We start from the raw sequence: 24,495 nt of genomic DNA, 5'->3' as shown, positions 1-24,495 counted from the left end.
AGAGAGAGAGAGAGAGAGAGAGAGAGAGAGAGAGAGAGAGAGAGAGAGAGAGAGAGAGAGAGATGACTCGCTGAGACTAATTTAGCGCTGTTACCTTCATGACAGGCACATCCACAGACACAGAAGGAACATGGTGACAGGTTAAAACTGTCTAGCAGGCAGATAAAACATTCTAAAAACAAAGAGAAACTATTGTCCTCACTTGGGATCCCAGGTTGATGTGTAATCAGGTTACAATAGCTTGTGATTCTGACATGAAATATAACTCTCTCTCTTAATTAGTTATTTAACTGATCCCTTTAGAAAAAGCAACTGATCTGAATAATGTAGTTACACAACTGATAGACTGTTTTAACCAATGTCTTGACAAGAGGTATTGGCGTATGGAGTGCAAATGTGTACTGTATGTGGTATATTTTCAGATTTTGTATTTGAGATAGATAATTAGAAAAAAAATAACATTGTTATATCCACTTATATCTGCCTTTTTAAATATACAACTGTCTACAAATCAGAGTGAGCTTCATCTCATATAATGAAATCATTTCCCCCTGTTAAGCTTGCCCTATGGCCTGGGGCGCTCTAGTTGTATGACTGGATCTTTTCCTGAGAAGAGAACGAGAGCTTAACTGTTTTTCTTGTTGTTTTTTTTAGTGCTTTGATTGCCCTTTGATCATCCTTCAAACGTGTCCATCAGCGGATTCCAAGCCAGGACCCTGAGAGGGTTTTGGTCCTGAGTACGATGGTGAGAGTTAGACCTGCAGCTCTCCCAGTGTTGTCAATAACATCAAGATAAAACAGCTCCTCTCCCACCACTGAGAATAACACAATAGATCAAATGTCTTCAGAAGTGAATAATGTCGGTGCGTCCACACAGACGTCGATAAACGACACGGGGAAACAAGAAAATCTTCATGGAACTTTTTGTTTATAGCCCAGGGCTTTCTCCTTCAACGTTGTTTTTGATTTGTAAATCATTCAAGTAAGATGGCAGTTTGTCAGTAACGCCCAGGGGACAGCTGAGTAGCTTTAAATACACTGGCCCATTAAATAAAAAGGCAGGTTTTCCAGCTTTCATCTTGTTTGGCCACCACTGCCTGTCAGAGTACGTGCAGAGGAGGGGCTTGTGTGAGCGTGCAGTAGAGAGAACTGTCCCCAATTTCATCAGTGCCACCTGTAATCTGATTTGACTAGTGTGTCCAGCTTTAAGGGGAGAGTAGCGGCACCCCGCTGCGCCGAGCCCCTTCAGCTGCTGTCACACGCGCAGCGTGACGTCTCTCGAAAACTTTTGCCAAGAATGCACTCACACGCTCTCCTCTGAGCAGCTGGCTGGGGTGATTGAAGTGTGCTGAAGTAGGCTAGCCACTGATTAGGTCTGTCATAGCGTTCTGTCCCTCACCGTCTCCCTCGCTGGCCGTAGCCCCCGTCATCAGCCACCTCACAATGTGAGGAATACTAGTACACTGTAGTAGTACACAGACCCTACTCTGGTACACTCTAGGAATACTCTGGTACACTCTAGGAAAAACTCTTGGACACCTGAGAGGGTGTAGAGATCCACAGACACAGGGGGACACACAGTCATTCACATCTGATGTGGTTTCACAGCTTAGTCGGTCCACCTGGCCTCCATGGGCAAGGAGTTAAAGGAGGGAATGTGGCAATGGAGGAGTAGGGAAGAGGGCACTTGGTGGGTGCTAATGACTGTGTAATAGAACTGCATCAGAGCCGGAGTGAGTAATCCACTTAGGAGCCCAGGCCTGCCCCAGCGAGCACAAAGGAGCTAGCTAGACCACAGGGAGAAATAGAGTGTACTCAGGCGTGCCCTGCTCACATAACAACAGCGTGTGTGTGTGTGTGTGTGTGTGTGCGCGCGCGTGCCCGCGCGTGCACATACAGAAGCTGTTGAATGCTAACATTAATACTACATTATTTCAAATGGGGAAGCAGATGCAGTCTTTCCTTAGAAGACTTGGCTATTGAACCATAAATCGCCTATGAATCCCCCTGCATGTGCTGTAAGCATGGGGAGGGGATAGCTGTCACCTGCGTACAGAGAAACAAAGGATTTACAACCCATCTCTCTCTGCTTCTCCTGTGAGGAGTCTGTTCCAAAGGGCTGACACTCGCACAGTGAGAACTGTTTCTATGTATGTAGGACAATCCCTCTTGAATTATTTTAAGTGTGTGAATATCTAAATGCCGAAGAGCAGGATTGTTGACAAGAGAATTGGTGGCATTGAAACAAGACACAACAGCTTATGAAAGACAGAAAGATTTAGAAAAATGCAAGAGGTGGGAATTTCCTTAAATCTTTAATGTAAACAGCAGTTTGAGGGGCTTTCAAACCTTAAGACAAAACATCTGAAGGTATTAAATAGGAGAAAAAAAAAATCATACTAGAAATAACAACGATGATCCGTTTAAATTAAATTTACATGAACCTCCAAATTTGTGGCCATATAGTTCTGAAAATAGAAAAAAAACAAAAAAACATCTTCCCTTTTCTAAAACACAAACATCCTCATAATACTGACTACTTGGCAGCATCACAAATATCACTAAATTACACCAGCTTACAAAGAAAAACAAAAGCTCAATATTGCTTTGGAATGTTACAGCAGTCATAATCGAGCCTGATTGGTATCAAGTGGAGGAGAGAGAAGGGTGTCTTTGCAAGCGTGTGTGTTACAATTGTGTTTGGCAAAGCCAGTGTGTGAGTATACAGTAAGCTCAAAGCAGCGGTGTAAGAAGAGTTTCCTGTATTACGGTGCCAGATTTGGAATTATGACACACTTATTGTAACAGTCTACAGTACGTGAAGCATGGAAGAGAAACATGGGTACAACTGTTAACACATATGTCATCATCATAAATACACTTGATCCTTCCATCCTCTATGACACCATAGCTGCCACATAAGTGTGGATGTGAGACAGACTGTTGGGGAGCCTTAAACCAACGTCACCCTCAACTATACAGCCGCTTTTAGAAAATGCCCAGCCACTTGCCCAACAGCCTGCAGAAAAGAAACAAAAACAAAAAACAAATAGGACAACCAATCTTTATCGAAGAACATTTCTACAACAAACCCCAAGCAATGACAGGTGCTTCAGTGGAGGAGTGAGCAGGTTTGAGGTGACAACACTGGACATCGGGAGAGTGAAGAGGATCAGACGTTACAACCCGGAGGCCACTTCCTGTTTTTTTCACTTGTCTCCATGGAGACATGATGAGTCGGAGGGGCCGTGTTGGCCGGGGTTGTTCAAGTGCTGCAAACCTATTAAAATGCACCCTTTTAAAAAGGAAGTTTAGCAAGTAATATAGCAAGAGGAAAGTAGTTCAACAGATCCTTTTATTTGTTGTTCAATTTTCATTGTCGTTTGTTTGTATTTGTTTTCCAGTTGGCGTCTAAGAAAGTAAGTTGGTCCAGTACAGTAGGCGGTTGGTTGGTTGGTTGGTTGGTTAGTTGCAGTCATAAACAAAGTCATAGTTGCTAGGCTCTTTGGGAATGGGGGGTGGGGCCTCTGGGATCTGGATGTTCTCCAGGTCCAGGAGGCGGAGCTTCATCTCCATGGAGAGCAGGGTGTCCATGTCTGACTTGGTGAAGTCACTGGTCATCTCTTTCCCCAGGAGAGCATTCAGACCGTCCGTCCACACACAGTACTGCATAAAGATACATAGCAGAGAGTTTACACACACACACACAGACACACACACACACAGCAGCAGCAGCGAAAGTTACTGGAGTAAGCTTATTCACACAGTGCTGTAGAGAGCATAGCATGGAATGAGAGGGCATCTATACAATTTGAGAGAAATCACCCTTTAAGCGTTGTACTTGAGAACAACAACATTTCAAGTTGCAAGTCATTATGGTTGTTACATTGTGTTTGACAAAGATATCTCTGTGGTTGCTATGTGAGAACAGCTACAAAAATAACCAAGTATGATTTAAATGTTGCCCATCAGGCTGCTGGGGGTTTCTTTCATGTCTCAGTGGTTTAGTAATGTGTGACATTGCGGGTGACTGCGCCAGCTGCTTGCTGTTTACCTCGTGCTTGTCTGGAGCGATGAAGTTTAGATACTCGTCAGACTCATAGAGGACGGAGAAGGCCAGCTCCAACACTTCCTGCAGAGAGAGAGAGAGAGAGAGAGAGGGAGAGAGGGAGAGAGAGGGAGAGAGGGAGAGAGAGAGAGAGAGAGAGAGAGAGAGAGAGAGAGAGAGAGAGAGAGAGAGAGAGAGGGAGAGAGAGGGAGAGAGGGAGAGAGAGGGAGAGAGAGGGGGAGAGAGAGAGAGAGGGAGAGAGATTCAACATAGTTGCTAGCATGCTAATGAGCCCCTCTCCTCTGTTAGCATCCCTCCTGCTGTTGCGTCTTGTGTGTGTTTCCCCTCCAGCCACTCCCAACACCAGATGGCTGGGCTGTCATTTGTGCGCTGGCGCCCCCTGCAGGGTGCCAGGGGACAGCGGACATCAGCGGGACGCCGAGCGAGGGGACGGTATGGGACAAACTGAGACCAACTGTCACGGCGCTGTGAGACATACAGACTACGATATGGTTTGCCCTTGGACATCCCGCCCACTGATTGTTCAGGTTAGGATTGGAGAAGTAAGCTGATTCTAGATCTGTGGACATGGAGGACCTGAACACATCACACTCAGTTCCAACCTAGCTGCCCAGAACAGAACAGGGCAGCGGAGGAATACTCTGGTACACTCTAGGAAAACTCTTGGGGTAAATCTGACTGAAGGAATGGTTGCTGATGTAATGGGGTCTAGAGTTTCTGAACCCTGCTGCTGTCTCCCAGCTACAATGGCATGGGGGCGCTGCCCTGGCCCAGAGAGGTGACTTCGCCTGTCCTCTACACTGTGAGTAATGAAAGCTGCTTGTGTTCCCATTTACACAGTCCACAACAAGGTGCTAGGACACAGCCACAGCCCAGCCCACAGACCGGTAGGCCATTCTTCCAGGCCCAACTATATAGTCAAAGTAACAGAGGTCCAAGCGAGGATCAGCTCTCATTTGTCTTCAAGGCTATATTTAGAGGTTTTTTTCCTCACAGGCAGAACACAGACATTTCTCCCTGGTTAAGATGTATTTGGAGACATTGCCTATTGGCGCTTTTCCACCAGTACTTGGCCAAAACCTCAAACCAAAATCCGGTCACCCTCAATGATCGAGAGCCCAAAGCATGTCAGTGCAACAAAGGTTCTTGTTTGGCACACAAGGACAGAGAAACCTATCTTTATTGGTGTGGGAGAGAACGGTTTCACAGACATGGAGATTTGAAAATGGTAGAGAGAGACATTTTTCTTAATATTATTATTTTACAGCCCGGAATTTACCAGGTTTTGACTTAGACCCAATTTGCTTTTTGATGCTAAAATTATATTGACAGGTTATTCAACCAATTATAAATCTTTTTTTATTTTTTTTATTAGTGTTGTTTAAACAAACATGAACATAGGAACAAATTAATCTGTACTGCATTAACTTAATTGCACATTTGTATAGTTAAAGGCCATGCAGGGTTTTTCTTGTCAGTCATATTAACAGCCATCTAGACTGTTGCTTCTAACTGTCCATATGGTCTTGATACCCATATGATTACTTAAGTCACAGTTCTGTGCACACACGCACACACACGTGCACGCACACACACGCGCGCACGCACACACACATGCGCACGCACACACACATACACACACACACACACACACCTTATTCTGCTTCAGGGCTCCCTTCTCCTTCATGTGGGGACAGTCCTTTCCAGTGACGACAGCTTTGATATCGGCCACGGGCACTATGGGAAGAGGAGGGAAACATCACCCAATCAGAATCATGTCTCTGGTAATAGTACTGGTGGTCTTCTATGACATTGCCCACGGACAGTGACAAAACATTTTTTTAAATATATGCTCCCGTGAGGGCACAACCTGGATATGTCCAATAACAACACAGATTTCTGCTTTCCGTTGCAAAGCATTTTGCTACTTCATGCCTGTTGAACACAACACTGATCTATGAAGGGGATTGAACGACGGAGGATCGAAGGGAACAGCTTCATGGAATAAGATGCAGGAACAGGATCAGGAACAGGAACAGTGCCGGGGTTTCTACTCACGTTTGTCCTGTAGAGAGTCGTGGGTCACCTCCCCCTGAGGGCTCTCCTCCAGATCCCCGTAGTGCAGGACTTTATGATTGGGAGACAGGCGACAGTACCAGAACTTGTCTACACAGAGAGGGGGGGTGGGGGGGAGAGAGAGGGGGGGTGGGGGGGGGGGGGGGAGAGAGAGAGAGAGAGAGGGGGGGAGGGAGAGAGAGAGAGAGAGGGGGGGAGAGAAAGACAACACATTAACGCCAATTTATAAGGGCAAATACACCAAAAAACAACAACAACTTTAAACACGATTACAGATGTACAGAAAACCAAAATTGTGTCAGTGTAGCCCGTTTCAGGTGCTGTCGTTGTTGTTGTTTACGTGTCTGCGAGGTGCATGCGTGACAAGCTCCAGCCACTGAGGTGCCATCGCCCCCTGGCGCATCCAAGACCGACTGGCATGACAGGCCATGCCACCTTCAGGGCCAGGTCTGGCGCTCTGACAGCCATGCCAAGGGGGGGGGGGGGGCGCGAACTTACTTCCGCAAAAGCTGGCACAGCCCCCCACCGGCTGAGCAGATATATACGGTAGGCTTGGGAAAGCTGTCTGGTGCACACACAGGCAGCAGGGTCCAAATCCTAATTGCTGAAAATAGACAGTTGGCGTTGCCGGCTGGCGCCGGTCTGCCGTGAGCACGGAGTCGTGCGTAGCAGCGCTGAGGAAGCTGTTTGCGGTCTCAGCGAAACACGAAGAGAGTTGACGCCACGTCAGTGGATTTAGACGCCACGTCAGTGGATCTACTGTCTCTCAGATCAGCTCATCTCCTCATCTGTTCCCTCGGCTGCAGGATACACACTAAGCATTCGGCAGGGGCTGCATCCGGGCTTTTAGGAGACGTGTCCTTATAGATGGACGGACTCACAAAACAAATGAAAACGACAAAGAACCAAAACTACACAACGGAGGAAATTCTAATGTAGACCACATCACGCTCACGGGCGGTTTAAGACCAAAGCACGCCGATTAGGCCAGAACTGCGTTCCATTATTACACTCTCCTCTCGCTTAGAGCAATATATCACAGATCTGATTTGATGTGGAAATTGGATTTTGAGAGGAGACCTTCAAGCAGTTTGAGAGTGGTGGTAGAGGGAGGGTATGGGGAGGGGAGGGAAGGGGTGGGGGGGTAAGAGAGACTAGAATACTCAGGTTGTCTTTGTGCTGCTCAGGCTAACAGCCAGGAGCCTATTAGGCTCTGAGATGAGAGGGGGTATTTTAAGTGCTGTGCCAGCTTCCTGTGCACCTCGCTACATAACAAAAGATGATAGACACCGTATGCACTTTTCCATCAATCTCTGTGTGTGTGTGTGTGTGTGTGTGTGTGTGTGTGTGTAACCTGAGCTCACCCTCTTATTGGACAGGCTCACATACAGGTCAATACAGCTGTGTGTTCTGATTTGCCACATGCTGATTCGGATCACAGATTGGCGGGGGAGGGCCAGATTCTCGACAACGCACCGGGCCAAATCCCTGGTACCAGGGTCGAAGGGTCACATGTGACCTCCTAGTGACCGAGCTCTAACGGGATGGAGAGGTAAACAACATGTGGAGGGCAGAGTGAGTGCAGTCCTTCTCTCGTGCTTTTTGAGTGAGCCTCAGGATAGCAGGCCGAGTGCTCTTCACGGGCAGCTATGTAAGCACTCACACAGGGAACAAAGGCACACAGATCTCAGCTCTAAGCTGTGGTGAGAGGGGTGAGACAGGAGAGGAGGGGGAGGGGGGGGAGACACAAGGTGGGTGAGTGACTAAGACTGAGAGAGAGAAATATATATAGAGAGAGAGGAAGTTTAGTGTTTCTTGTGTCCTCAAACAGGGTAAGATAAACCTACGTAGATACTGTCACTGTGGAGTTGTGGGCTAACTGCAGATTAAACCCAGTCTAACCCTTGTCTATCAGCGTGGGTTTTAGCCCCTCTGTTGTGGTACCAATCAGTGATACACTTTATTGTAACGTGTGGACTGAAAGATATGAATACACAACATGCCACTGCATAAAGGCCGGACAAAAAAGGAGCAAATCCAAAGACCAGAAAACAGCTCAGATTATAATATTAAAAATAAACCCAAAGCAAAATGTACAGAAATACTTTAATGGTAGAACTGCTAAAAAAAGAACGCACTGAGAATTAGTTCCAGTAGAGACTCGTCCATCTGTGTGTGTGTGTGTGTGTGTGTGTGTGTGTGTGTGTGTGTGTGTGTGTGTGTGTGTGTGTGTGTGAAGGTACGTGCGTGTGTGTGTGTGTGTGTGGGAGTGTGAAGGTGCGTGTGTGTGTGTGTGTGTGTGCGCGTGCGTGTGTGTGATAGAGAGAGAGAGAGAGAGAGAGGGAAGACAGAGACAGTGTCTGGTCTCGGGGAGATTTAATCCCCTCCGACTGTGAAAAGCGGCACATTATACAAGCTAAGCGATAAGGCCTCCTCCTGCTCTAACTCTGCCTCCGACAGCCAGTGTGAAAAAGGATATTAGGACTGAACGCTCCCCAAACACTCCAATCTGAAGTGGAAAAGCTTTATCGCTCTCCCCACTCCCCCTGTCATTTACCCGCGGAGGGGTGAGCCTTACACAGCCGCTGTTAAATCAAGGACAGGAAAACGGACCACTGAGAGGACTACTGAAAGCTGCGTAAAATGTGATGTGGGATGTTACATTTAAAAAGGCGGAACTCTTTTAACCGCCTTGCACCCCCCCCCCCCCCCGAGGCGTGAGCATGCAAAGCCAATCTTGTCTGGAGGACAACTTAATGCACTCCACTGAAGAGGAGCCTCTTGACAGATAAAAACGGCCATCATTTCTCTCAGACGTCTGGCCTGCCTGATCTGAGGCTATCTGGGCACGGTTGAGGACGAAGCCAGCGCTGACCTCCTGTCTGGCCCGTGGCTCAGAGATGACTGTTGAGTGCTTTAGAGGCCAGGGAATTGAATTAAAGCCCTTCCTCCATTACTGGGATCGATTCACGCACCTCAGAACAATGAGGATCAGTGGTCGAAGCTCTGTGGAAAGAAAAACATTCGGTGCAAAAGACACAACCAAGCTCCACACACTTAACTTGCAACTGCAGTGTGTAAATTACTTACTCCCACAAACCATTTAGACCTACTCCTTTTGGAAGGGTGTGTGTGTGTGTGTGTGTGTGTGTGTGTGTGTGTGTGTGTGTGTTCAACAGAGCCAGGAGTGTCGCTCTCGTGGGTCTGGTGTGTGTGTGTGTGTGTGTGTGTGTGTGTGTGTTTCATCTGGCTAAACAGAGCCAGACCATTAATGACCCGATCACAATGGCAAATAAGAGACTGAGAGAGGAAGCCATCCAAGCAATTAGTGTGTGTGTCACACAGCAGCACGACGCTTCTGAACAGCTGCCAGGGTTACCAGTGTGGCTCCAACAAAGCCAAAGGAGACTGCCCACTTAGAGAGGGGAACTGCTTCTGCTTCTGATTACAGTGTGTGTGCGTGTGCGTGTGCGTGTGTGTGTGTGCGTGTGTGTGTGTGCGTGTGTGTGTGTGTGTGTGTGTGTGTGTCTCTACCCTCCTTTGCTGAGGACAGAGGGGACTGGGGTGTGTGGGGAAGGAGAGAGAGAACTGGTGAACCGTATAGAGGAAAGGGAGGGAGAGGGGGGAAGGATGGGGGGAGGATGGGGGGAGGATAAGGGAGAGCTTTGGGATTGATTGAGTGAGTGGGTGAGTGAGTGGGTGAGTGAGTGGGTGAAGCCTGTTCTCCAGTCTGAGTAAGTTAGCTTAATCTGGTTTCTAGTCAGTGTGCTGGTAGGAGTTGTTTGTTTTTTCAGTGGCTATCCTGCCTGAAGCCTGTTCTCCAGCCTGAGTCAGTTTAATCTTGTTTCTAGTTAGTGCTATTAGGAGTTGTTGTTTTTTTCAGTGGCTATCCTGCCTCTCTAACCAGAGTGCTATGAAGAGTTGTTTTGTTTGGCTATCCTGCCTTAAGTAGTTGCTATTGGAAGCCTTCAGTTTGAAGTGAATTAGCTGTGAAGTGCTGTCAATCTCCAGTGGGAGTGCCTAAACACTGTTTCACTCCTGCTCACCCTGGACCACGACTAATACATTTAGGATTGAGTGAGTGGTGAAGCCTGTCTGGTCGTTGACTGATCGTCAGGTGGGAGGGGATGCCACCCTGCTAGTCATCAGCAATCACAGAATCTGTATTTATTTTGTAACGAGCGCAGAGCGACAGCCTCCTGACACGAAGACTCAAGACATGAAGACATAGGAGTCTATCTGTGGAGTCAGACTCAAGACACAAAGACACAGGAGTCTATCTGTGGAGTCAGACTCAAGACACAAAGACACAGGAGTCTATCTGTGGAGTCAGACTCAAGACACAAAGACACAGGAGTCTATCTGTGGAGTCAGACTCAAGACACAAAGACATAGAAGTCTATCTGTGGAGTCAGACTCCAGACACAAAGACACAGGAGTCTATCTGTGGAGTCAGACTCAAGACACAAAGACATAGGAGTCTATCTGTGGAGTCAGACTCAAGACACAAAGACATAGGAGTCTATCTGTGGAGTCAGACTCAAGACACAAAGACATAGGAGTCTATCTGTGGAGTCAGACTCCAGACACAAAGACATAGGAGTCTATCTGTGGAGTCAGACGAGGAAGGCCTGAGAGGAAGGCCATACTACTAAGTATTTTTATTCTATCTTGATAATTTATTTATTACCCCGAGTGTATTGTGTATACTTTTCCCACTAACCCTCTCCCTCCATTTCGGCAAAAAATCACAATGTGCTTTCTCCCCATTCCTGATATTTCCTCCATTAGGAGGACACATCGACGCTACACCTCCACTCGCAACCCTTCCAGCCTAATCTACCCACCATGCTCAACTGACCACGACCTCACTGTCACGGGAGGACTTTGGAACTGCCAATCGGCGGTCCGGAAAGCAGAGGCTATCTCAGCCTATGCCTGCTTCATGTCTCTCCACTTCCTTGCTCTCACAGAGACATGGATTACACCTGATAACACAGCTACCCCGGCAGCCCTCTCTGATGCCTACTCCTTTTCTCACTCCCCTAGACTCTCTGGTCGAGGAGGAGGAACAGGACTCCTCATCTCGCCTAAGCGGTCACATAATGTCCTTCCCCTGTCACACCTGTCCATATCATCCTTTGAATTCCATGCTGTTTCTATCACCTCCCCTGTCAAACTTCACATTGTTGTTATCTGTCGCCCTCAAGGTCAGCTTGGACCTAGATTGAAAACCCACCTCTTCAAGCTACATCTTAACAGTCCCTCCTAAAGACCGCTTCACCCCCACTACCCCCCCTATACTAACCCTAACCCTGAGACCTCTTCTCCCCTGCAAAATATATTAAAAATTGTTTTGCCTACTGGCATTACGACTGCCAATGGCCCCTGGTGTGAGCATTGATTACTTTATCTTATGATGACTGTTGGATAGATGATTCACTTACTTAAACAAATGTATTTGTTGTACGTCGCTTTGGATAAAGGTGTCTACTAAATGCCATAAATATAAATGTAAATGAAAGCTTTGCGATTAATGCTGTGCTTGGCTGAGAATGTGTGTGTGTGTGTGTGTGTGTGTGTGTGTGTGTCCGTCTCCCACCTTGCCTCCTGCGGGTGCTGATCTTCCTGAAGCAGGTGCCATCACACAGCCGGTTGAGCCTCTGCTGTTTGATCAGCTCCATGATCTCCGGCTGGATCTTCTCCCGAAGCTCCCTGGACAAGAACAGATAGAACAGCCCGTCAAACACACACAGAATACACTGAAGAAGGTTTGGTTGATGTCAGGGTGGTTTTTATTTATGAACAAAAACACACACAGAGAGAGAGAGAGAGAGAGACTCACGATACTGCAACATTTGAGAGAATATTAAAAAACGACTAACACTGGTAGCACTGACAGTAGCCTAGCACCATCATACTGAACTGTTAAACCTAGCAACACACAGCACTAATGACGCTCTCTAGGTGAAACGCTTCATGGTTACTAAGACATAAGGCGCTGTCAGACACACATGCACACGCACACGCACACGCACACACACACGCTCCGATCAACAATCTCCCAGACTCATTACTGAGGACCTTATGGCATAACCCCCTGCTGTGATCTCTCTGATTTATCCACGCATGTGCGTTTCCATGCACGCGTGCTGCTGCATGCGAATGCCATGCACACAGCCCCTAGTCAACATGAATTATGCATGGTAACTCCTCTGACTGGGGAGCATGCAGGGCCAGAGTCCCACAGAGTCCCTCAGCCAATCGCGGACCTGCGTTAAGAGCTGATTGTCCAATCACATCACCACATCCCGTCACATCGGCCGTCAGGCTCTCTGTGCTGCCTCTGTGCCTCTATTCCTCCCTGTCTCTTTCTCCGCTCTCTCTGCCAGAGTGGTTTAGTAACATTCAGTGGACTGACTCATTACATTGATATGTGGTTGGACGTTCTGCCCAACATGTCATAGCTGATATCTCACGGGGGCGGGGGGGGGGGTGAGAGGGAACGCTACTAAAAATGCATTCAGTATGGAGAGGGCAGCATCTGTACTTGTATGGGGATTGACTCCAGTGTCGGTGTTCCAGGCGTTCTGCCACCGGCATCTTTTTTCAAATGGTCTTTATTGGGGCCCATTCTCTCCTGACTGCTGACTCCGTCTCTGACAATCGAGTTAACGGCTAAAATAAGGGCTTTTAAAAAGGATGAAGAGTCTGTGAAGGTTAGTATCAAAAGCTGCTGCTGAGTGGTGCAGAAGGGTGCTCTGGAGCCGGAGTGCAATAGAAAAAAAAACGAGAAAAAAAAAAACAGAAAAAAACCCAAAACGCATTTGCAATTTCGGTGGAACGGAGGTTACAGTTAATTCATTTACGTGTGACATATTGCATACGGATTAGATTTGAGAACCAATTCTAAATGACTCTTGGGCCCCTCCATTTGCTGTAGATTGCATTAAGCAAAGCTGTACATTAACACCTTCTCATAAATGTTTCCTCTGCACTAAGTGCTTCGTACTATGTATTCTCTATAAGATGATCGTGTTTAAATATTTTATTTTATTAAACTAGTCCTTTCCTGCGCATTGCACACCCTGCACCACGGCCTTACAGACAACCTGGCTACCATCCAAAAATCCTTTATTGCACTTTGCTTCCGAACAGTTAACAGTGTAGCATTCCGGTATCCAATCAATAATCCCACTGTCCTGTTGTGATCGTTCTCCAGAGGCCAAGTGGACGGAGTAAAATGATTTTCAATGCTGCTTAGCACCCTGTTAAAATACAGCGGAACAAACAATGTTCTCCATTACAAGACCTTCAGCCATAAAGCAGTCAATGAATGTTCTAATGGAACCCCCCCCCCCCCCCACCCCACCCCCCCAACCCCAGTCTCTCTGGCCTAATGAGCTAGCAGCAGTTAATGAAGTATTTGCACTCAATACCATTTGCAGGAAATTTGATTTGAATGCAGATTTTCAATCATGAGGGCAACACAGGTGCACTGTGCATATGCCAATAACAGACATGAGTCTAACACGTGGGGAAAAGGAGGGGAAAGGGAGGGGAAAGGGAGGGGAGCTTGATTAAATTCACATTAGCCAATTGTGTGACCTTTCTTTCTCAGTCATATTCTTTGGTTCTCTTGTTATGTCATTTGCTGGACTGAACAGAAGAGACATACGGAGGAATACGTGTCGGTTATTACCTGCCGTCTCCTCCGTCTTCTCATATTCAATGTTTGTCTCCTTTCTCCATAAAGGATGGCACATAATCTGCCTAATGAATCTAGAACAGACTACTCTCCCCTGCCCTCATATTCCTAATGCCTGTTCCCATTATTCAATGTTTGAGCAAGGCTTTTCGGTGACACCTATTTTGGTTTTCGCCGTACGTTTATTCGCCATGCCCTGATGAAGGTCTTGGATTGAAAGTCGAGCGCTATAAAGAGGAATGATGGGAAGACTCCCTTCTTTCCAGTAACACTTCATTTCGCTGGAACATCATTACATTTCAAAAGCATTGTCATGTTGACATAATCATGCCATAATAAATGTCATTACATTTGACATACAATATCTATCTATCTATCTATCTATACATATGCTATATCACGTAATGACAACAAGACAGTTTTGTCAACCATATCCAGGGACTTACAGGATGGGGCGGGACTGGAAGTCTTCTTGGTTCATCCTCTCAGACTGGCGAATCTTTAGGATCTCTGTGTAACTCAGGTTCTGCAGACGACTCTTGAACTGGTCCAGGGAATTAGGCTTGTGTGTCAGTGCTCGCATGATCTGCTCTCTCACCACCTGCATTACCTACACACACACAGAGAGAGAGAGAGAGAGAGAAAGAGAGAGGGGATTTAGATTACTGTGTGTGTGCGCGCGTCACACTGGGAACTAACAGAGGAGGAGTCTGAGGGCAACTAATGGTGAATAACTCCATTGCTCCATTATGAGGTCAGAAGGGCATATAATGCACTGGTGTGCTCACTCCCCACGGACATTCAATGGATAAATCATGGCAGTTTTATCTAAGCTCGGCTTGTAATACAGTCCAGTGAGTGAATCTTCCCTCAGGGGGAATAAGGGCAGAGCACAGGGGCTAATTTGACACTGCCTAGTCGATCCTATAATAACCAGCACGCACCAGTGGAGACCATTCAGTCAACGCACACCCTAACATGGGTCCCATAGCTCTGTTCAGCAGAGGGCTGGGGAGAAGACCAAACCTGAGGAGATCTAAAAGGGGTTCAGGTGACACGCCCCGATAAGCAGCATGCTTCTAAATATGGCTAAATAATCTCTACATTTGAAATACCAATGGGTAAAAAGAACATAGCCTACATGCAGATTGGTCTTGACTACTGGATTATATCTTCTACCCTATCTATGATAATGAATGACATATGTTAATGTTGTTATAATGATGCCATCATTTTTACATTTATGGCATTTAGCCAGAGTGACTTACAACAAATACATTTGTCTAAGTGAGTGAATCATCTATCCATCAGTCATCATAAGAACAAGCAATCTATGCTAGGACCAGGGGCTATTGGCAGTCACAATGCTAGAGGAGTATGGAAGATTATTATTATTATTTTTTTTTTTAGAATGTATTTACAGTAGAGATACTGTACAGGGGGTAGTGGGGATGAAGAGAGAGGAAGATTGGTAGTGACTCTGGGGAAGCTCGTTCCACCAGCGGGGCGCCAGGACAGTGAAAAGCCGTGACTGAGTGGCGCGGTTGCTGCATCCTCGTAGTGGCGGCGGTGCCAGGCGGCCAGCCGAGGTGGAAGAGCGGAGTGATCGGGCAGGAGCATAATACCATTGAATGGAGGTTTAATCGCCTACAAATGTAAAACATGTATGACTCTTTCTTTTCCCCACACACCACACAACCATTGGCTTATATCACCGCACTGGGCTTCACAGTAAATCACGAAAAGAGCTCTCACTCACACACACACGCCAAGCCAGAAGGACGCCTTCATCGGCGCAACCTTCAACTCCTGCCGCACGAGAGTGTGTACATCAGCACAACTCGGTCTACTGCCACACCACAGGTATGACGCATGTAGACCTTCAGGACAAACTGTCAAGCTTGACTTATTGTCTCAAGCTTCCTTGTTTATGGAACGTACTCTCATACTTCATTATTGACTGACTTCATCAATGCCATTAAGCAGAGAGCCCAGTTTTGAACACACAAAGGCAACCTGCACTGAGATGGAGGTATTTAACAGTCCCTCTTAAAGACCTCTTCACCCCCACTACCCCCCCGTACAAGTTTTTCTCCTGTTAAAAAAAATAAAAATAATAATAATAATAATAATAATAATAATAATAATATTCTTCTAGCATTGTGACTGCCAATGGCCCCTGGTCTGAGCATTGATTACTTTATCTTATGATGACTGATGGATAGATGATTCACTTACTTAAACAAATGTATTTGCTGTAAGTCGCTTTGGATAAAGGCGTCTGCTAAATGCCATAAATGTAAAATGTAAATTAGCTGGGCCGAGATAATCTGAAATTGGGCACGGACACCCTATTATCTTACCGTTTTTTTTTTTATGAACTCCTCCAAATGAAATGCATTTCCCTCCACCAATTACTTTTCCTCATCTACAGTAGACATGCGTTTGGCGGGGAGGATATGACTGCCTGCAGACACTCCTTACAGTATCAAAGGACCTGTCAGTATGGAACAACGATGTGTGTGTGTGTGTGTGTTCCAGTCACTTTCTCAAGGCCCTGTCTGTGTGAACCAACAGCATGATTAGTGTTTAAATATTTAGAGCTCAGACCCTTACAGACAGGACTGCTCTTTGAACAAGCACACACGTACGGACATCACACCAGAAACTCCCTTTCATTTCTCCCATAGTTACTAGCCTCATGGCCACGGCTACCAATCAGATCACCCCATACTGGATGCACTGAAGTGACGCAAAAGACACCTGTCTGTTGAAATGGTCTGGTGTTCTGTTCTATATCAAATTCTCCATTGTTGTTATTATCTCTGTTCTGTTCTATTCTAGAGTTTCTCGTCCTCTCTCTCTTGTTATTATCTCTGTTCTGTTCTATTCTAGAGTTTCTAGTCCTCTCTCTCTTGTTATTATCTCTGCTCTGTTCTATTCTAGAGTTTCTAGTCCTCTCTCTCTTGTTATTATCTCTGTTCTGTTCTATTCTAGAGTTTCTAGTCCTCTCTCTCTTGTTATTATCTCTGTTCTGTTCTATTCTAGAGTTTCTCCTCTCTCTCTCTTGTTATTGTCTCTGTTCTGTTCTATTCTAGAGTTTCTAGTCCTCTCTCTCTTGTTATTATCTCTGTTCTGTTCTATTCTAGAGTTTCTCCTCTCTCTCTCTCTCTCTCTTGCAGGCTGAGCTCACATCTTTGTGGATCCACTGTAAGCTTCCACCTCTTTCTGTTAGTAAGGATCATCAATATCCAAGCAAACAAGTTCGCCCACCACATGTCAACACCACTGTAATGAAGAATGATGCACAGGCTGAGGGGAGGCTCTGTGTGTGTGTGTGTGTGTGTGTGTGTGTGTGTGTGTGTGTGTGTGTGTCCAGTAGATTGAATACCTTGCTGATCCCTCTGTTCTTTTTCACTTCAAAACAATTACATTTCTTCAAAACGGTGAGAGCTAACAAAACTTGATAGTGTTAGCAACCTTTTCTAACCTCAAATAGATAAGATGTCAAAGATATTATATTGGTATATAATGTTCAGTTGTTGTTGTTGTTGTTGTTGTTGGGAAATTAAAGGGATTACAGTGCACTGTTCTGATCCTGGGAGCTTATTGAAATCTTACCAGAGGACGATTGAGCAGATCATGTGCCAGAGGGGGTGAGGTATTAAAAATGAATGGGAAGACATAACCGAATGAAAATATGAAACCATAAACAACAACACAGAACCAAAAGCAATGGCGGCAATATTGCTGCTCTGGAATAATCCCCTCGCAGCTAAAACGCAGCTCGCAGAGAGGAGACAGGGTAGAAGAGGTAGAAGAGGTAGAAGAGGTAGAAGAGGTGGAAGAGGTAGAAGAGGTAGAAGAGGTAGAAGAGGTAGAAGAGGTAGAAGAGGTAGAAGAGGTGGCCCGGGCTCAAATCCACTGTTTGGGAGTCAACGCTGCAAGCACCGCAAAAAGGACTGAACCCGTTTATAATTCCAGATCCGATAGGCCGAGTGGCTTCACTGAACCGACCAAACAATCACAATTTTCCAACTGATTACACAGTTTAATCCAGACTTATCTTCTGGGATGCAAAAATGTTCTGTGGCGGCAATCGCAGCATGCTCCCTAAAAATGGCATCGAATTGACCTCGGCAAACAAACAAACTGAAAGAAAAAAAACAAAAAAAAAAAAACAGACAACTGTGTTGTCACGCTTGAAATACACTCAAACCCGGTAGTGATTTAGAGCTGGGCACACCTGAACCCACACTCATACCATTGCTGCTACCACACACCTGAACCCACACTCATACCATTGCTGCTACCACACACCTGAACCCACACTCATACCATTTCTGCTACCACACACCTGATACCATTGCTGCTACCACACACCTGAACCCACACTAATACCATTGCTGCTACCACACACCTGAGCTCTTCTTCATCTGAACACATGTAGCCTCCTCCAATAAGATCCTGCTGTGCTTGATTTTCCTAGCCCCCCCCCCCCCCCCCCATTATGAGCCATATATCCATACAGTACTATGGGCTAGTCATACCAGGGCTAGGTACTGGATGATTGTGCCCATTTGTGAATTGTATGGTATGGTTGATCCTGACTCACTGTATCACCAGACAACCTCGTAAAGCTCAGGGGTTTGACGCTGACCTTCCCTGTCCCCAGGGTGGGTGAGATGCTCTCCTGTCATCACTAATCATGGTGAATGCACTTCGTCCTCTCTCCTCTATCTCCTCTCTCCTCTCTTCCCTCCCTCCCTCCCTCCCTCCCCTCCACTCTACTCCCTTCACCCCTCCTCTCCCCTCCCTCTCCCCTTCAGAGGGACACACAAAGACTCCCTCTGTCCCTCTGTTGTCTGTGTTTAACCTGAAGGGAAAATGTATGTCATGTCTTTATGTTCCCCTTCGAGAGGGAGACATAAACCCAGATTTATCCCCCTGAATGTGGGCTTTGCCACCTCAGCGTTTCACTCAGATCTCGTCCAGCCCTTTTCTCTCTCAGAAGGCTAGGTGTGGAAGGCTGGGCGACCGCAATCAGGGTGTGTGAGATTTATTTCTCCTGTCCCCCGATTTTAATTACAATCTCACAAGGTCATCGATCATAAATTCACACGCACACACGCACACACACACACACACACACACACACACACAATTAAGTCTTATATTCATTCTCCACTTGAGATTAGAAATGGTCTGTCATTCTGTCAGACCAGAAAACTAACCATAGCTGCCCATTTGTTGTTGTGAAGCAGGACAGGGGTGACATTGCTGGACTTTCTCAAAGTAATTGGTCATAATATCACATAATATCTTTAATCTTTTCAAGGAAAGATAACACTGTTCTTGTCCATAGCAACACTGTAATTTGTGGTTTGCTTCTACATCTACATCATCTGAACAATCCCTCCCTTAGTACGGCCATTTTCATTTGCAACATGTCTTGAGCAGGAAAACAATTCTGTTGAGTCCATGTGGCCCCACTCAGGCTAATTAACGTTTTGAATATTCATCACATTTAATAGGAGCACATGGTCCCTACACAACACACAGGGCTCATCATGAATAATTTATTTGTCATTGCCGAAAGCCCAGGACAGCCATCGATGCTCACCAAGCACCTTGTAAGAGGCGATCTGACGTCAGCACACAGGACGCTGTGCCCTATTGACGTTACCCCTTGGCACACATCTAGGATCAGCTTACCCTCCCCCTTATCCTCAACTTAACCATTACAGAGGATACAAAACTGAGCCAAGGTCAGTGTCTAAAAGCAACTTCATTCTACTCCTATACCTATCCAGAAACAACGTCTAGCCACTACAAGTATCTAGCTCGTAGGGGCGAGGGGCTGTTTCTGAACGTTGTTTTACTCCATGTGAGGTGTGACTAATATTCCCGTTCAGGCTTCTTCCCATCCTTCTGAGAGACGAACAAAGGGCACTTCCTGTCCCAGACCCATCCCTCATTACCATCACTGCGGCCACGTCAGCCGTGAGAAATGATAGTCCCCGTCACCGGCCAATCGGCCATCGGCGCTGCTCAATTTACCTAAGCGGACGCTAACGACATCATTTACGAGCTGTCAATCCTCCATCACGGCACTCAAGTCTGAGGGAAAAATCTGGGATGATCACCCAAACGCACCTCTGGGAGCGTAATCGCTAAATAATCACTGCTCTCTCTCTCTCTCTCTCGGTCCCTGAACACAATCTGAGATCTCATTAATGGATGTGATACCACTAAAGCATGCCCGTGAACTTATGCCCCCCACCCACCCCCCCGACCCCCCCCCCCCCCCCCCCACCCCCCAGCATCTCTCACACGGTCTCAACAACACTGCCTTCCCCTGCTGTTCAACATGGAGCCCACAGAGATGAGAGGGAATACATTTATTGTATTTTTCTCCACCCCCACATTCAATGTTCAATCCATAATTAATAATCCCCTTCTAACTGACATCAAACTAAAGTAAACCTATATAAGCAAGCATCTCCACCTTGTTAAAAATAGTGAGTTTGTTTACTTCGTTTGAATCATGGGAGTGGTACTGACACCGTCTCCGGAAAGCAGCGCTCACCTTTTCCCTCGCCTCCGATGGTCTGTGTGAGCCGTGATGGACTGTCAGGAGGGGATAAGCAGCAAAGAAGCGTGGGTAACACTGTGACAACACCGTGACACAAAAGTCTCGCTGTTGTCAAAATAGACTACTTCAACTAGTCACTGTGACAGTGTTTTGTTGTTCTGAAGAAAAACAAAACCGTCACAGATGCAGTCGCAACACGTGGATGTCACGGAGAGTTAAAGTCTTTTAGGAAAGAAAATAAATCCACTTAGAGTATTAAGAAGAGTCAAGGAACCATTTCCACTTCCCTCTCTAGCTCTTGTGAGCCTTTTCCCCCCCAGTGCAGCACAATCCTTCTGACCCGATACAGAGCAGCCATGTCTTTTCTGATTCCTAGTAGTGCTTTGTTTACAGGGCCGTGCGTGTTGCTTTGTGAAGCGTTACAGGGCTGCTCATTCTCTGTGTGTGTCCCCAGGGACCTGTTAGAGAGTTCTTGTGCTGCGGAGAGTGATGCGTTGAGAGACCTCAGCGCGTGGCATCTGCCTGGCTCCCCCCAGAGAGCTCCACGCGCCTGAGCAACACTGGGTTCACTGCTGCCTCTGCTGCTACTGCTACTGTTGTTGTCGTTTCTTTTTTTTTTTTTTTTTTTTAGAGAGGCAGTCCTCCATGCAGGGGGAAAACTGTCAGAAGGCATTTTTGAAGAATCAGCTGAATGTGAAAATGAATGGACTTTCAGTGGTGGTGAGAAACTGTATGGGGTGGTATAGAGAGGCATATTCCACCATGTCGTCATCCCATGTGATGAGGTCAAATGTACCCAGAGATGAAAGAAGGCCCAAGTAAGACCCACTCGCATATCAAAACACACACACACACACACACACACACACACACACACACACACACCTATACACTGTTATAGAATGTAGAGGTCTCAGGGCAGTCCTATTGCAGTCCTAAACACCACAAGAGCAGAGATGGTGTGTAGACATTGACAGACCTGAGGGCCAATGGTAAGACACACAAACACGGTAAGACACACGGTACGACACACAAACACACACACTCTGTAGACATACACACACACACAAACACACACAAACACACTCACTCTGTAGACATAACCCATCCCTGTCCAAGACACATCTTCATTCTAATTTCTACTGACTATTCTCAACATTTACTGATTCCCTCAATCTTATTTATGTGTTCCAGACCCAACATCCAAACATCACCACATGACATTTAAATGTCTCTCTCTCCGCTCCTGCAGCTCCGGCTGCCTGATGTAAATGCTGTTGATTTCCCCAGTCGTATCTGTGTGCATAGCTCTGGCATTCTCAGCGTTAGTGAGGCTGCACTGACTTGGATGAAAGATGCCCCCTAGGGCCACAGTGTACAGCAATACTACAGCAACGCTCCAGCGCGCCCGCCCGCCCGCACACACACACACACACACACACACACACACACACACACACACACACACACACACACACACTCTCTGCCAGGAGGGGGGGGGGGGGGGGGGGGGGAGTGCAGCCACACATCAATGCCAACTCCTTCAGAGACAAAAACCTTGTTAGGGTGGAAGAAGGCAGAGGGATATAAATAGCTTGTCTGGTTTCACCAAAAGGGAGGGAAAGGGAAATGGGTGGCGAGATAGGGGGAGAGTGAAAGGACGAGAGACGGTGGAGAGAGAGACGGGGGGGGAGAGAGAGACGGGGGGAGAGCAGAGTGTGTGAGGAGCAAAGGAGGAAGAGAGAGGCTGAGAGGACGAGAGTCCCCCTGAGAGAATGTCTGGTCCCCCTGCCTGCTTCCTCAGGAGGAGAGGGGAGAGTGGGGGAGAGGGGAGAGAGTGAAGGAGAGGGGAGGAGAGGGGGAGAGGGGTGAGTGAAGGAGAGGGGAGAGTGGGGGAGAGGGGAGAGTGGGGGAGAGGGTTGAGAGTGAAGGAGAGGGGAGGAGAGGGGAGAGGGGAGAGTGAAGGAGAGGGGTGAGTGGAGAGGGGAGAGTGAAGGAGAGGGGAGAGTGGGGGAGAGGGGAGAGTGAAGGAGAGGGGAGAGTGGGGGAGAGGGGAGAGTGAAGGAGAGGGGAGAGAGTGAAGGAGAGGGTTGAGTGAAGGAGAGGGGGGAAGAGAGTGAAGGAGAGGGGAGAGTGAAGGAGAGGGGAGAGTGAAGGAGAGAGGAGAGAGTGAAGGAGAGGGGAGAGTGGAGGAGAGAGTCACCACCAACACTGAGACAGAGGCTCAGCTGCCTACAGTACAGTGTCCCTAACAACTACAGACATCCACCACTTCCACATCCCATCCACCATCACCAACCCTGTGACTGCACCTTCCCTCCACTTGGGATGGAGCACGTTGCAAGACTACACATGACCATCTGATGTGTGTTCCAGTCGTTACAGACACGGTAGGCACACACTGACAGAGAACAGACAACGTCTCGGAAACATTCCAAAGTACAATGCACACTTGATCAATGTAGACACTGGCAAAACAGACATGGAGCAACACATAGCAGATGGGGGGGGGGGGTACATTGGGGTCAGAGGAGGTTCTGTCAGCTGCACTAATATTGGGGATTTTTCCTATTTGAATAATCCAACAAAGCCAAACAATTCCTCGATATGTCTGAAGAAAAGCAGATTACCCTGAGTGATTCAGCACTGCTGTCAGAAACACACCTGTCTGTCAGAATACTAAATGTACATTGTGACTTGCATTCTGAGAGTGTCCAGATGACACCGTGAACACACACCATCTATACGAACAGCTGTGGCACGTACGGTGGGTACGAGTAGTGTAGTAGTAGTAGTAGTAGTAGTAGTAGTAGTAGTAGTAGTAGTAGTAGTCTGCATTCCTCTGTTCAGAAACAACGGGTGTGGGTAGCTTTCAACAAAAAAGGAAAAAAAATGACCCCCCCCCCCCTCCCCCATTCACAACATTGAGCCGTCCACCTTGCCGTCCAAATGCAGGTCTGCCATGACTGCAATGAGTGCTCTGTAGCTGTGTGCAGATTGGTAAGGTTTTAATCAGGGGCTGAGCTCCTCTCCTCTAACCTGCTTATGCCTCCCAGAGCCACACAAAGACTGGCTGCACTCCCCCATCTGTCTGGCCCTGCTAGCAACACTCTGCTCTGCTCCGCAGCCAGGCAACAACACAAACAACCCCCCCCCCCCTCCTCCTCCTCCCTTGCTCCCCCTCTCTCTCTCTCTCCTCCATCCCTCCATTCTAAATCAGTAAAAAAAAAAGAAGAAGAGCCCACGATCTCTCTCTCTCTCTGCAAATTTAAAAAAAGGCAAATCGGCCGTTTTGTCTCTCTACTCACATGTAACGGTCACCTCCATGGTTGCAGCTGTCGCCACAATGACAGACAGGCTCGGCGGACGCGCGAGGAGAGAGGAGGAGAGAACAGAGCAGCTAGCAGAGTGAGGGAGCGTAAGAGGGAGATGGAGAGAAGGGGGGGGAGGGTGGGGGGGGGGGGGAGAGAGAGAGGCAGATGGTTCCCTGGTCGAGCTGTGCCGAGCTGATAGAGACTGGAGCAGGAGCGGGATTTAGCCACGGGCGCGCCGAGCGTCTTGGTTATTAGCGCTCATCCTTCCTGCCTGCCTGAACCAGATCTCTCCTCTGCTCTCTCCACCGAGTCTGAGAGGATCGCCAGGCGGCTCCCGCTTATGTTGATCTCAGCGTTTAAGCCCTGATTGGGCGCACGCCACGGTGCTAGCAGCCAATGGCGTGGCAGAAAGGGGATCACATGGAAGGAGGGGGGGGTTGTGTGTGTATGTGTGGGGGTGGGGTCTGTGTGTGTGTGTGTGTGGGGGGGGGGGGGGTTGAGCCTTCCCCCTCTAAAGGGGGAGGGAGGGAGGGAGAGGAGAGGAGAGGAGAGGAGAGGAGGGGAGGGCTGGAGTGAGAGCTGCTACATCAGTACCACTCTGCCTGGGTGCACAGAGCTGGCGTTTTTCGAGTCAGGAGGCGTAGCAGGCTCTCATCAGAGCCAGTTGAATAAAGAGATGCAGGGCAGTCGTATATGACCGTGCTCAGAAATAAGCGCACACACGCACATACAC

At 47.4% G+C, this 24,495-nt stretch overlaps 1 protein-coding gene across 2 annotated transcripts in view; it reads right to left on the bottom strand.

Annotated features, from left to right (window-relative positions):
- Positions 1 to 2,299: 2,299 nt before the first annotated feature.
- Positions 2,300 to 24,495, bottom strand: part of elmo1 (engulfment and cell motility 1 (ced-12 homolog, C. elegans)) — a 63,365-nt gene continuing 41,169 nt past the window's right edge. For both annotated transcript variants that reach the window (XM_083680867.1, XM_083680868.1), the window contains 6 exons: positions 14,300 to 14,463; positions 11,748 to 11,860; positions 6,128 to 6,235; positions 5,724 to 5,806; positions 4,055 to 4,132; positions 2,300 to 3,666 (listed from right to left, as the gene is read on the bottom strand). In XM_083680867.1, coding sequence (XP_083536993.1) covers positions 3,466 to 3,666; positions 4,055 to 4,132; positions 5,724 to 5,806; positions 6,128 to 6,235; positions 11,748 to 11,860; positions 14,300 to 14,463 — 747 coding nt within the window. In that variant the 3' untranslated portion in view covers positions 2,300 to 3,465. The remainder of the gene's footprint in view (positions 3,667 to 4,054; positions 4,133 to 5,723; positions 5,807 to 6,127; positions 6,236 to 11,747; positions 11,861 to 14,299; positions 14,464 to 24,495) is intronic.

Source organism: Argentina silus (assembly GCF_951799395.1).
Source record: "Argentina silus genome assembly, chromosome: 11".
Classification (NCBI taxonomy): domain Eukaryota; kingdom Metazoa; phylum Chordata; class Actinopteri; order Argentiniformes; family Argentinidae; genus Argentina; species Argentina silus.
This window is presented reverse-complemented; position numbering and strand designations above follow the sequence as displayed.